We start from the raw sequence: 14,339 nt of genomic DNA, 5'->3' as shown, positions 1-14,339 counted from the left end.
TGGACCCAATCCTCAGGTTAGCTGTGCAGTTTATGCAAAGCCTGCAAGTCAATGCTGGCTGGAGGCACACTCTTACAGAAAGAAGGGGAAAGAGGAAAAAAAATAACAGAAAAAAAAAAAAAACAAAACAGAAAAGCCCCATAAACCCCACATCACCCACAAAGTTATTCTTAAAACAGCACTTTAAAATGCTTTAGAAGTCCAAGTGCTTGAACCACAGGTAGCATTTGGACGCTGTAAGCCATCAGCTGCCTTTAATGCAGCTTCAAACTCTAGAATGATACTCTGTTTCATCCTCTTAGCTGTGTTAAGACTATTGCATTGTAAGAGGAAGAGCCCATTAATTCCTTATGGCTCCACTCTTAGCAGCCAAATTAAATGTTTGTAGACTTTCCCTTCCCACCCCAGATACTGGGGTCATTGCTTTCACACCACTGTGTTTCCTTCTGCCATTAGAGACAGGCCCACAGTTATGCCAGGCCACTCTTCTTCAAATTCCAGTATCAAGAGAACAGAAAGGAAGAGTCTTTTAAAAGCATATGGTGCTTCCTGCAATTTCTCACATGCAACATTGTGCAGGCTAATCTCAGTTATAGTGAATTAAGCCCATACTAAAATCATAAGCATTGAATTTCATAGTCCTGCCACATTTGCTTGCCATAGGTTTTGACATTTTAGAAAAAAATTATCTGAGGCATCTAATCAAGTTATTTATGCAAAGACAATGTAAGTAAGCATCCAATCCACATATGATAGATCACTTCCTAAGGTCCATGTCCAACTGCCTCATAAATCACTGGACTGTGTGAACTTGCTTTAGAGGGAAGATCTTGAGCTCTTGAGGAAAGTGTAAGTACACATGAACAAGGCATGGAGGCCAATTAACTTTGGTACAATTTGGAGCAAAAGGCAGGAGAGAGTCCTGGAAAATAATTATAAAGCTTTGCATGGCTGTGATCTGAAATAAGTCATCAAATCACTTTAAGTTGAAGACCATTATCAAGTTGGTCTCATTTTAAAAAAAAATATCTACATATTCTTAAACTTTGCTATGTTAAGTATTTTTTAAGAGGCTGCCCTGGCATATTATGAAATCTATTATAGTTTATCAATCACGTACAGTTTGTGGAGAGTTGTAATTATAAGAATAGCATTATAAAGCTATACTTCTTTAAAAATATCATCATCTTTTCCTGATGTGGAAGATGATACGTAAAATATTCTAAAAGATACATTAAACAGCAACATGTCTTCTGCTGTTCTTAAAGAAATAACTTCATAGCAATCCCCTGAAAGCAAAAGCCACCTGCAAAAAAAACAAAACCTATTTAAGTAACAACTAACTCTGCCAGCATATCAGTTAACTTGAGTTGGGAGGGGAAACAGAGCTCTGTCTTGTGATAAGCACCCTTTATCATCCTTTTTGGACAAGTTCATTTTTGGCAAGTCTATAACAAAGCATTTATTTCACCTTTTTCAGCACAATTTCCATGTGGTCAAAACAAACACCTCTGAGTTCACTGATAGTGATAAAATATAAGAAAGATGAGTTACACAAGCCAGAGTTGTTGAGACTCACACCAACCTTTGCTGCCATTCACCATGAATGTGTGTGCCCAGACTGCAGACCACAAAAGTGAAAGGTTAAATTGCTACTAGGTATTATATAAATGCATAGTAGGAGAAGCCTTACTGCAAAGAAAAAAACAGATGATGTACAGAGAAGGACTTAGAAGACACACAAGAAAGTGACAGGTTATAGAGATGATCAATGGCACAACCAGAAGTAAAACAGTTCCCTTAAGAAGTAACTCTGGCTCTTATCTCACTCTGTACATTATAAGCACAAACAGTGGCTATCTGGGTTACACCCTGATTCTTGTTTCCTCAGTGTGTTGAGGAATCCAGCCACTTCAATATATTTATCTTTTACCTGCTCTGACTCCTGCTATATCAGCACTTTTCTTCTCAAATGTAGGCTTTTTGGAAGTCTTTACCATAGCCAATTAATTACGTGTAGGTATGTTAAAGAGAAAATATGTCTGTTTCAGAAATCAACTCAGGATATTTCAAAGCTAAAGAAAGCTGTTTGGGATTTTTACAGACTTGAGATAAACTGATTTAATATTAAATTCTTTTTGGTTCAGAAACTACTTATCATCCAGCCTTCCTGATAACTGCAGTAATTCAGGCATACCAAAGATGACTTTAAAGATGAAATTTAAGATGACTTTCAAAGATGAATTTATGTTACACAAAGGAAGCTTCTCCATTCCAGAAAGACATTTACTTTTCTTGGTAGAATCTGACTAATTTTCTGCAGCTATCTCAAGATTCTAGTTTGTTCCATCTGAAATATGTTTGATCTTCTTAAAAAGTTGCAGAGGTCTTAAACTATGTGCCCAATAATTTGGAAAATTCAAAACAGCAATTTCTTAGTCTCCAGTTGTTCATGTGATCCGAAGTGTTCAAAACATGTGGATGTGGCACCTGGGAATATGGCTTAATGGTGGCCTTGGCAGTGCTGGGTTAATGGCTGGACTTGATGATTTTACAGGTTTTTCTAACCTCAATAATGCTGTAATCCAAGTTTAAAATTCAGGCTGAATTAATTGAATGGTTTCAGTAAACAAGTGAACGAAGAGATGCAGAGGTTCTGGTCCCCCTATTACTGACTTCAGGGGACTGATCATTCTAACTAGAAAACCCAGGTCTCACTTCAAGGAACCAAAATAAATTGTGACATGAGAACATGTGTGCATGCTGAATTGTCAACCTTTTCTGAGACAAGCTGAAGTCGATTGTTCTATATTCAAATGCAGAATAGTACATGACTATGTGCCTGTCACACGCAAAGATTTCTTGTACAATTCTCAAATGAGGGAACATTTGGTGATCTTTGAAATAAGAGATAAGCACAATATTTTGGGCGGAACCTGCAGCTCCCAAGTTTCACTAGTCCATAGATATGCATTCTAAGCATGATAAACAGACAGCTTACCTTGAACCAGTTTTCTGTTGTTCTTCTTCTTGATGTTCCACAATGCTGTGTAGATCTGGTGGCATGAAGGCTTCTTTATTAACATTGTTCACCCAGCTGATCTTTGCTTTGCTCGTTTTGTTCTGACCCACTTCAGCTAAAATATGAAGCAAGAATATTGTTGTTTCCCACATGTTCATACAGGATTTCTTGAAAAAGAAGTACAAGTATTTGCATTTGCTATTTCTAAAGCCCACTATACTTGAATTGTTTCTAGAAGCAGATCTAGTGCCTTCTAAAGAACACCATTTTAATGCTACTAAAAGTGTCAAATACTGTTGTGAATACTTCATTCTATTAGACCAGATATATCTTGTTTAAACCTTAAAGTGATCCTAAATGGAGGAGTTTTCTACAAGAACCCTGGTAAAGACTGATCCTGCAGTTCTTGCCGTTAGACAAATACTGAAAGTTCATCCTCCGTGTCCTGAGGAAGCAAAAATTATTAAACCATATGAAACTGAAAATATGTTGAAATCCAGTCAGTTATTCCCTTCCTAAGAAATAAACTGGAAGTTGGTCACAACTCTCTTAGGCAGGTGGCTAGTTCTTTATGGACAGAATTACCACAAGATGTTAAAAGGATAATATAAAAAACCCAAACAAATAAAAAGCCCCACCTCACTCAGCAAATGCAAACACATTTGCATATCTTTTTAGGGTGGGACAAAATTCTATTCTGTTATCCATTTCAGAGCAAAAACATTCCATTATTTCCTCTAATGCTTTTTCCTCTTCACCAACAGTTTAGAAGTAAAGAATTTCTTTGTGTGCAAAAATAAGCAAGATTTTTCTTCACACTTTTGGTATCTATAACTGCAAGGAAAAATATCTTGCCATCTCGTGAGTCATTTAAACCAAGCAACTGTTCATAGTTCTGAATGTACCAACATGTCCCTTTGTTTAAGTACAAGATCGGGATGAATTAACTTTCCTTTAACATGGTATGGCTTTCAGTACTTTCCTTCAAGATACAAGTTACTGTGAAATTTAGCTAGAATTTTACAGCTGATTTTCATAAACTTGAAGCACAAAACCAGCCAAAACAACAAACACATCACACTAACCACCTATGATTCTTTTTTCTGCATTCTTTTCTGTTTCAGGCTTTTTCTTTTTAACTTAAAAACTCAAACCAGTAACCTCAAACTGACTAAATTGACATTAGTTAAAGTCATCTCTAACAAATATAGAGATTGAGCAAGTGCAATATTACAGGGTTAGATGGAGGAAAACAAAGCTAACTTGTAGTTACAAAACACATAGAATGCAAGAAAGTGTAGTCCAGTCACAATATGGAAGGGAATATCTTACTTGCTTCACTAGCACACAGAAAAATTCCTTGACACAACCAAAAAAAACTAAGTAGTACAAACATCAGCACAATCTGGTAAGAATAACCTAAGTCTTGCCCTTCTAAATTAAAAGGACTTAGTAGAACCTGAAGAGGTTAAAAGGGAATGTAGGTAGATTTCACTAAGAAAAAAAAATATCAGTTTCTATATGAAGAATGATAAAACAGACCAGGACATTTTAGATTAAAAGTCAGATGCTGAGAGATTTATGATGGGGGTCTGTAAAATCCTGGTTATTAAATAATATGTGTTTGTGAATACAGATTTGCTGCTCACTCCCTCCCTCCAAGGGATAAAGTTGACGGTGACCAGGGCACCCATCGTGGCATGAGGATTCTGGGTGTGCTTAAAGTTCACCTGGACACAGGATGCCAGTTACAGCTGCCAGAGCTTCCAGCACATATATTTCAGTTAGTTATAACCACTGTCTCTAGCTTGTGATGCCTGCCATTAAGCCTCAAACCAAGCATGGAAATCTTGGAAATTCATGTTAAAGAGCAATTTCCTCAATCTCGGATTCTCTGCATGTTCCTAAATAACTCACACAGCCTCAGAAATGGAAATGAAAATGAGTGTAGGAGTGCAGAGCGCTTTTAATCCTACACATAAACAAAAGCCAGTCCCTTCTGTTAGCAGTCACCACTCTTTAATATACAGCACTGTGGGAGAGGAAAGCTTGCACTGTAAATTACATGGGAAGTTTTTTGTTTTTGCATCACTTTCCACTTGTAAAGACACCAGTACTTTTGTATTTCACAAGCAACATTGTCTGAGATTAGCAAAGTAAGAGCCAGCCTTTCCAAAATAAAAGTACAAACCAAATGCTTACCAATGGTGGCAGGCTTCCTGCGCATGGAAGCTCTGATAATATCTGCTCCATGGATCTTGTCCCTGTGCCTCTTCAACTTGGCCTCATAAAACCACTGCCCACTCATATTCTTTAGCTTAACATGGTCTTTGACTTTTTCTGGTAAATGCCTGAGGAAGAGAAAAGTGAAAAAATGAGATATAACCATACTTCACATACTTACCTATGTGAACAAAAAAAAAAAGTGTCAGATTTTTTTGGTTGCTTGCTTTTTTGTTTTGGGGACCAGGGTTGTGTTTTGTTTGTTTATTTTTTTTAATACTGTCTCCACATGCTGTTTCCATCTTCTCACCTGTTATGCTCCTTTTAATTATGAAGGATGACATTGAGCTGGAAAGGGAAGAGCCTCAAGCCTTACTTCAACCTCAGTCTACTAAAAAAACAAACAGATTTGCTATGATAAACACTCAAGCACTAGAGAAGTCTCCAGTTACTGCAGAGCCTGACTTTCTGCCTTCAAAGGCCAGTTTTCCAAGATTAAAATTAAGATAAGCTAGAAGAACAGAATGAAAAGTCTAGCAAAATTAAGAGCATGGCTATTCTGAGGCTCAGAAGATGCCTCTTCAGGGTTTTTTTTGGCACTGCTTTTATACACACACACTCCAAACATTTACTGGAAGCATGGTGCCATTTTTTATATAAATTGCACAAAAATCTTCATATGAATACAGCGAGTTAACAAAGAAAAATATCATCACATGGAAGAAACAACAAAATAAGTTTTTGCCATTTATTTTATTAATCTACCTATATCCATCATGTGAATTGCAGCCATTTTAAAAACCAGGAGACAAATTTTTAATAATTTGTTTTCAGGCTTCAGGGTTTTCCTGCTTTTATAAGGCATGCTTTAACAGAATAAGTAGTTGCTGTGGGCAATTTAAGAGATTGTTTTTTCCTTGTTAGGCATGTAACATATTAGGCATATATTTACACACCAAGAGACTAGCCTTCAGATCAGGGAAGTTACTGCACAGATTTAGAAAACATTGGAGCAAAAAATAAAAAAAAAAAAAAAAAAAAAAAAAAGAAAGGTCAAGTCATGCTTCATCTTCCTTCTCCAATTATGTCCTTTCCTTCAGCAAAAATAGCAACAGGGCCCAAGGGAGAATCAAATCAGATCCATTTACTGAGACTTGAAGGCCACAGTGCCATGGAATGGTGCTGTCTTTCACAGGCCTGATAGACTACCATGAATGGATTGGGTTGGGAGGGACCTTTAAAGATCATCTAGCCCAACCACAAGGAAGTTCACGATAGCACGACATTTCTCAGGGGTTTAGGGGACAGATCTTCTGGTACAATCAGTTAACTCTGATGACAGTGCTTTTATATTATAGGTTACAGATTTGACTGTCACGTACTGATAGTCAGCAGAGAAGATTCACAGCAGAGAAAGGACATTGGGCTAGTCCCTCACACTAAGATAGACCATTCTCATCTGTCAATCAACTTCTCTTTCATCTTGGAATAGCCACATATGAAAAGACTAATGTGAATGCATCAGCTATATTAGAATTTGAATACTTAAAACTTCATTTTGAAAGCACTGTCAGAAATCAGTCCCTCATAGGGGTGCCTCAAATCTACGGCACATAGTTTAGGCTGCCAGATGTTGCCAGATGCCCCACTGGCATTTTTAACTCCAAGATTCAGCAGTCCATAGTATTACTGAGTCATTTAAAATTTCTCCCTCCCTCTGTGCTTCTCTAAGGGCCAAAATATGTATCTTTCCTAAGCCGGTGCTCTTAGTTGAAGCAGGAATACAGCAGTAGCTTCCCTTTGTCCTCCAGCAAATATATTACTCAGTTTATAAATGCAGCCAGCAGGAAGAACGGAAATGTAGAACACACAAATTTTTACACAGGTGACTGCTTCTCCCTTTCACCTTCTCTCACAGGTGTTATTTGTCTTCCCAGAAGTGATGCCCCTGAGGGCTAGGGACTGGCTTTTCAGCTGTTTGTGCAGCCTGCAGTGCAGCAGAGATCTGACTGAAGCAAGTGCTCTGGGACAGTATGACAACATATGCCAAGGGAGGCTCTCTGGTGGGAGGGCACTGAGTCACAGCACAAGTATTCAGTGTCCTCACCCTGTTGGATTCAATCCTTTTACCTCAGACACTGTTCACCCCTCTCCCCTTGGTATTCAGCCACTGAAGCTGGGGTGTGGTTGGAAACCTTTACATGTTAACTCAGAGCAGAGGAAGCTCAGCTGGGCTGTGGAAGGGGACAGGATCCCAGGCCTCTCAGCTGTTGTAGCCTGCTTACCTGCATGCAGGATTCTCAGACCTGTGACCAGCTAACATAACCAGACAGAAAGAGAGGCATGGATTTGTCATAGCTCTAGACTCAATAAATGTCACCTGGCCAACGCAGCTTTCATTTTGTCTGGAAGTGAAAGTCAAGCACCCTGGTCCCACCTCTGCTTGCTGCCTGTGAGAGTTGGTGTACCTTAACTCCACCAGCTCAACAGGCCTTCTAGACTTTGGGAATTAATTAATTATGCTTGCTAACAAAGATCTAAATGTACTCTCAATTTACACAGCAATGCCATTACAAATGACCTGCCTGCCTGATAGGGTTTGTATGGTGAGAACTGACAGGTGCTCACAGCAGCTGACTTACAAAAGATTTTTACTATCTCACCTCGAAATAAGCTTGGCTTACTTGCCTTTTCAAGACAGGTTAGTTGTTGGGTTTTTTTGTTTGTTTTGTTTTGTGGTTTTTTTTTTTTTTTTGAGGGACTAAGACCCAAATAAGTATTAAAGTTATTTCTAGGCATTCTCCAACCACAAGTAAAGAAACAGATTTCTATTATCAGAAAGACAATTAGTTCTAGGTCTTGTCAACAGAAAAGTTTTTAATCCTCCTGTGTTCATCACTACATCATAGACTTGTAATGGCCACAGCTGTTTCTGCAACAAATGGGAATTTTTACAATGTTACCTGTCTCAAGATTTGCTAGGAGGAGATCTTCGAAGTAACATCAAACTGCTTGCACTGTGTGGGCCTGTTTGACTGCTAGGAATTAGACATAGATTGTGGTTTGCCTTGAAAGCAAGTGTGGAGAATCAGATTGCAGCCATGGTTTTCCTCAGCTACATCAGCCTCCCAGCAAACCACAACAGGACTGGAAGCCAACAACTGATTCTATGCCAGCTTCTCAGTTAACAGAGCTGCCATTAAATTTTTCTCTCGCTGATCAAAGAACTAGTGGACATCCAGATTAAGAATCAGATTGCAGGCTCAGTTGCCAAATTGCAATTAGGAGAAAATGCAGCAAGAACTCAATGTATGATGCAAGTATGTATTCTAGAGTCCCTCTGTGCTCTGTTAAAATGCCAGTTAGCTTATGCTGCAGTTTTTCAAGGGGAAACAGCCTAGTGTTATAATGAAGCTAGTACTCATTACTCCTGTAGGAATTTTAAACTCAAGAAAGAAAAGGTACTTAGTTAAAAGGAAAATTAAAAGAGGATTTTGGACTGAACAAGACCGAGTTCCCACTATTTAATATGATATTTCCACTATGCCAGGGTGAAACACGTTTTATGACAAGCTGGACAATTTGTCATCTCCCCTAGGCTGGGAAGTACATGTAGATTGCACTGAGCAGGAATACAAACCAACTGTCCACCACTCTGCAGGCAAACAGAAAATCTATGTGTGGATTAATTGGGTTGCTCCTCTCCACCTCTGGAATATTTGACAATGGGCTAGATCATATGTTATGTAAGGTAGGAAATCAGCTCTCATAAAATTAGTCCTGTCAACCTTCCTATCACCAAATCCAGAATGGTTTATCCTATGCTTTGTAAGCTACTATAACAGGTCATTGCATGAGCAAAGAGATAAGAACTCATCCCTGTTTTTGAAAAAAGAGTATCTAGCAATACATACCTGTATCTAAAATGTTTCTTCTACACCTCCTTAGTGCCTCAGTTCCCTACCCTGCACATGCCTTATTCATAGTCTACACTACAAGTCAACACAGAATTTGCAAGATGTGACTACTGACACCTTAATACCTTATTTGATTGCCTTATACTTCAATTGACAGCTTAAGCTGAGCTTTTCAGACAGGAGAATCTGTGTGGTACCAGCATATTCTGGGACTCCTGATGATGAATGAAGGAGGACTTGGATCAAGGTCTGTGTTTGCCTCAAAGACAGATTAATTATTGTCCCACACACCCTAATCCGTACATATGGATAAAGCACCCTAGAGACCAATAAAGTCTTTACAAATCCTTATATTACCACACCTTATCTACAAATTAACTTCCAAAACCTCCCTTCTGCACATGGAATACCAAATAGGTGGAGCAGTTGAAAGGAAAGAGAATTTTGATGAATTTTATTTCAATTGTACTTGCTACAAACATAACAACAAATAGCAAACCAACAAAAAGACAAAGGATTTAGGTTCTGGGTGACTTTCTGAACACAGACAAGACAAATTTTTGTAGCACCACTCATGCAAGAACAGGAGTAAAATTATATTAGACCAGGCATTACAAGAGCCAGACCTGTTGATTTTTCTTTTTTATCCTTTGAGAGTAGTAAACAACTACAAAAAGTTTACAGGACAAAGCAGTATTTGTTTAAGCATTCCACCTTGTATGAGCATGCCACTTTAGTCTGCAAATATCTATATAAGATATAGGAAGACATTCTGTTCTGACATTTGTTAGAGAACTACACCCAAAATATTTGTAGTGGGCAGTCCCAAATTGCAAGTAAGCTATTTTTTGCATGGTAGCTGCACATACTTTTACAAAACCCTAAAAAACAAACAAACAAAAAACCCCATAAGTTACTATTTAATTGTTTTAAACAATAGAGTAATACAATTTCAAACTGTTTGAGGGCTATACTCGAAAGAACAAAGTAGTCCTCTGAGGTTATGCAACCTCTCTCCATCCCTGTCACCACAGCTCCTCATAAGCAGCATCTCTAACTCTTGCCTTTGGGGTCTCTCTAGACATCAGCATTTCTGATAGTTAGAAGTAGCTGGATACATGGAAAAGCAAGCCAATTCTGTTTGTAGTAATGCATGTTCTTCCATTTTATGCTTATTCAGAAGTCTGTATGCGTTAAGTCTACTAACAATACCCTGATGAATAAATCTCAGGTATTATCTTGCTTTTGGGTCCTTGGAGAACTGACTAGGATGTAGTCAATGCAAGCCTTGATGACTAGACCAACCTGACATTCTCTCTCAAGTCAGATGGGAGACACACTCATGCAAGCCTGGGGAATCAGAATGAATGAGTGAGTTCCATGCTCAGAGGTGCAACAAGTCAATTGATTTTGGAGAGAAAGAAGAGAAAACATGAAGCTCTGCTGCCCACTGAAATATGGTCTCCATCAGAATCTAGAACCAAATGTTGACCCCAGTGTTTATGCTGAACAAGTGGCTGTGAAACACACTGACCACATTAACCCTGCTGTACATTTCTCTCTGAGCAGATGGCCACCCATGGGGTATCAGACTGGCACATATTCCTCCCATTTCATTTAAATTGTATGTATATTCTGCACTACAGATAGAGTCCTTCATGTCTGCCTTTCTACTACATCACCTGCACTTAGCCCAGACTTACTCTCCTATTAGTAGTTTCACTGACAAATTTGAAGTGAACTTCCTTTTGCAAGCAATGAATTACAGAGATCATGAAATTAGATACTCCCTAGGCAGACATAATGAATATGTGAATTTGTTGAAGCATTTCTTAGTATATAGAAGCTTAACACTATTCCATTCAGGAAATCAGTATTAAGACTCTTTGAGTCTTGCTCCAGGAGGCAGGAGTCTTCAAGGTCTGCCGGTATTAGCAGCTTCTGTTATCTTCCAATTGTTTCATTATCAGGACAGCCTTACACTGTTTAGTTTCTCTGCTTATTTTAAAGGATTTGCATTGAGGCTCCCCAATGGCTTCCCCTCCCTCTTCTGATGCAACCCAAGTAAACCTGCCAGGGGAAAACCAAACCAAACCAAACCAACCAACCCAACCCTCACAATGAAGGCACAGCTGTCCTGTGACCATACACCTTTGGTATTAGAGCCTGCCTGGACAGCAGCACAGGACAATCTGAACAAGGGGTGTAAAGGTTACTAGAAAATATGTAACAGGCAGGTTCTGCTCACACAGTGTCCCCAGCTTTTCACAGAGTTTAAAAGTAGGCATATAAAGCATAAAATCAACCCCACCAAATGACACATACAAGCAAATATAAGTGAGCAGAGGAGTCTGTATCATAGCTTGCTTCACACTACGAGCAAGGACATCTTTCCTGCTGTGCAAAAGAAAATGTTGCATTTAGGACTTCAGGTGAACTACAAATCAAGACTAATCTAATCTGAAGACAAAGGCCTCAATTTGGTGCTTCATAATACAACACAGTGTCAGGTACAAATGTGCTAAATCTTACCAAGAAAGTTTTTGAACTGTAGGGAAAACCTTGCTTACAGAGGGAGCATACAATATACAGGTTAAAAATTGTTAATAGTATCCACTTTTTCCCTTCAATACATTCTTCTACCATGCAGAATAAGTCCCATCTCCCCTGCTTCACTAGCAGTCCCAAACAATCATCATCCTGTCAAGCAATTTATCTGCTATTAGTAGAAAAAGTAGCAACCAATACTGGGAAGAAAAGGTATCAGCTCATTTCTCAGTGTAGTCCAATGCTGTGTCTCTTACCAAGACCAGTAAGTAAGGTCTCTCCCTTAAGCCCAGTTATCACACCTGATCAAGATGAAAACAGTCCTTTTTTTCTTACTGGTGTTTCACAAGGTGGGCTGGGACCATTCTCCCCAGCTTCTTATGTCAGTTGGCTTTGTTTAAAGTATAAATAATGACACAAACTTTTGCTAGAGAATAAAATCGATTCACTTTGTGAATAGTCACTGTATTTAGAAAATCATAGGTGGTGCTAAGCAATGTCCATTACGGGGAATTCATCCAGAAGACATGAGCTTATCTTTTTCTGCCACAAGAGGTACGCCAAGAACTTCCTTGCCTCTGTTAAGCATGCTCTCAAAACAGTTTCGTGTAACAAAAATATATTTTATGACAATTTTAAGTATGTATTCTGATGTCAGTTATTTTCACATTACAGTACTGAGTCTGGTATCCCCAAAGCCAATATTAATCTCTCTGCGATACCTTAAAAACACCCCACCTCATAAAAGAGCCTTCCTTCTGATGGTCAACAATATAAGGAAAACTGCCTTGAAAAGTAACTGGAGAGGATAACCATTAGAACTAGCCAAAGTCAAAATAACATTTACAGAAGGCTTTCAACAGCTACACACTCCCAGCAGAACCAGACCCCTGAAGCTTTTTCTCTTTTTGCAAGGCCACACCAATTAATTATCAAAGGGGTTTGGCACACAGCAGTCCCCACCCAGCACACAAACAACTCCACATCAGAATTTCCCCTATCATTAACCTCCTTCAGTTTACACAAGGAGCAAACAATCCCATGCTCAGCCCACAAGAGCCCTGCTAGGAGGTTCTGCTGGGAAGGGCTGATCGCCACAGCAGGGTACCCTGTCCCAAAAGTGACCACAACAGATTTCTGCCTTAGACACGCTGGTGCCAAGGGCCAGCTACTCAAACCACAGAAGAGTCACCTAACCACACTCCACAACTTCATAAACAGATATATTTCTGCTCACGTTACTGTCTCCAGAAAGGCCTCAAACTTAAGTCAATTCTGAATTCTGCATCTGTAGAAGGGGTTAGGGTTATGTTGAAGCTACTGCCAGGACATTCAGTTATGTAACATAGCCCACTCATTTGCTCGATGCTGGAGCAGGGCATATCAGAGATTCCTGGCCAGGAATGCTGACAACAAAACCAAAATAATTCAGTTAGTAATATGCTGAAAAAAGCTTCTAGTCTTGACAAGCTGTCAACTGACTCTTGTTTTATGCCTTTGCCCCATCTACAGCAACACAGACATTGAGTGACCTGCTGCAGTTCCTAGGGTAAGGAAGAAAAGACAGGCATCTTCTCGTGCTACAAATAAAAAAGCATACAATGTATTTTGCTTTCTGTGCATCACACCCTTTTGTCATCTGAGATTTCTTCATCACCCTTTTGCCAATGAGAACATCAATATCCTCGTTCGAGAAAAAGCTCAGCAGAGGTGAAGGAGGAAGCAGGCATGCTGCTCCCAAAGCAGTGCTGTACCTAAAACTAATCATGCTGATCCAGACCAACACAAAAGGAGACACAAGATGGGGAAACACATATTACAGCCCCAACAAACTAAGAATTAAAGCACACTACCTTAAGGAGGCTGCATAGGCCAGCCTAATCAGAGCAGTTTTATTAGATTAGCAATACTAGGAACTGCTAGCAGGGAAGAGACTACCAGGTGATTTGTAAAATTCCACTACGAAGTGGCTCAAAGAGGATTTTGTCATGTTACCAATTTGTCCTTGCTCCAAGAATATGGCACAGATTATTAGAACAAACTTCAAACCTCAGAATTTCTTCTGGAAAGGAAAAAAATTCACATTGAAAGACTCCCATTATATACACATATAAATAACACATGTTGTCTGATGTTTGTATGACAACAGTTGAGCCCAGCTCTTGGAATCTTCCTGCTGTGCAAGGTTATAGAATCCAAACTAAAATACTGCATCTCCTTGGCTGGAGATATCATTTGATTAGTGGTTTAATATATAAGCATCTCCATGTGCCACAATTAAGCAGAAAAATCTATTTCATATGTAAGCTTCCAGCTTCTCAGAAGTTATATTTAGAAACCAGAAGAGATGTTTTATTGTAGCAGCAAATGTGCTGATTACAGGCTGCTACGACCTGCAGTCTCTTGCATTTTCCACCACACCCTCTCGAACTAGAATTATAAATGGCAAAAGTAAAGCTACAGGGACAAAAATACTTGCTGACAGTCCTTTCAGACCACTACTGAGAGTGGCTTTTTTGAATTTCTGTTTCAAGAAGGGCTCCTTTCCCTAGATGCTGTTTTCAAACTCTCATCTACAATTACTCACCCTGAATGCTTTCAGACTTGGCATTGATGTAACATTTCAAGAC

At 39.0% G+C, this 14,339-nt stretch overlaps 1 protein-coding gene across 2 annotated transcripts in view; it reads right to left on the bottom strand.

The window, feature by feature from the left end:
• The window catches only part of SYTL2 (synaptotagmin like 2), a 54,629-nt gene that overhangs the window by 25,408 nt on the left and 14,882 nt on the right, over window positions 1–14,339 (bottom strand). For both annotated transcript variants that reach the window (XM_062487494.1, XM_062487496.1), the window contains exons 3-4: window positions 5,225–5,373; window positions 3,002–3,137 (exon numbers count right to left, since the gene is read on the bottom strand). In XM_062487494.1, the coding sequence (XP_062343478.1) occupies window positions 3,002–3,137; window positions 5,225–5,373 (285 nt within the window). The remainder of the gene's footprint in view (window positions 1–3,001; window positions 3,138–5,224; window positions 5,374–14,339) is intronic.

This window comes from Cinclus cinclus, chromosome 2, assembly GCF_963662255.1.
Source record: "Cinclus cinclus chromosome 2, bCinCin1.1, whole genome shotgun sequence".
Taxonomy (NCBI): Eukaryota; Metazoa; Chordata; class Aves; order Passeriformes; family Cinclidae; genus Cinclus; species Cinclus cinclus.
The sequence above is the reverse complement of the archived record's forward strand: the minus strand, read 5'-3'. Positions and strand labels throughout refer to the sequence as shown.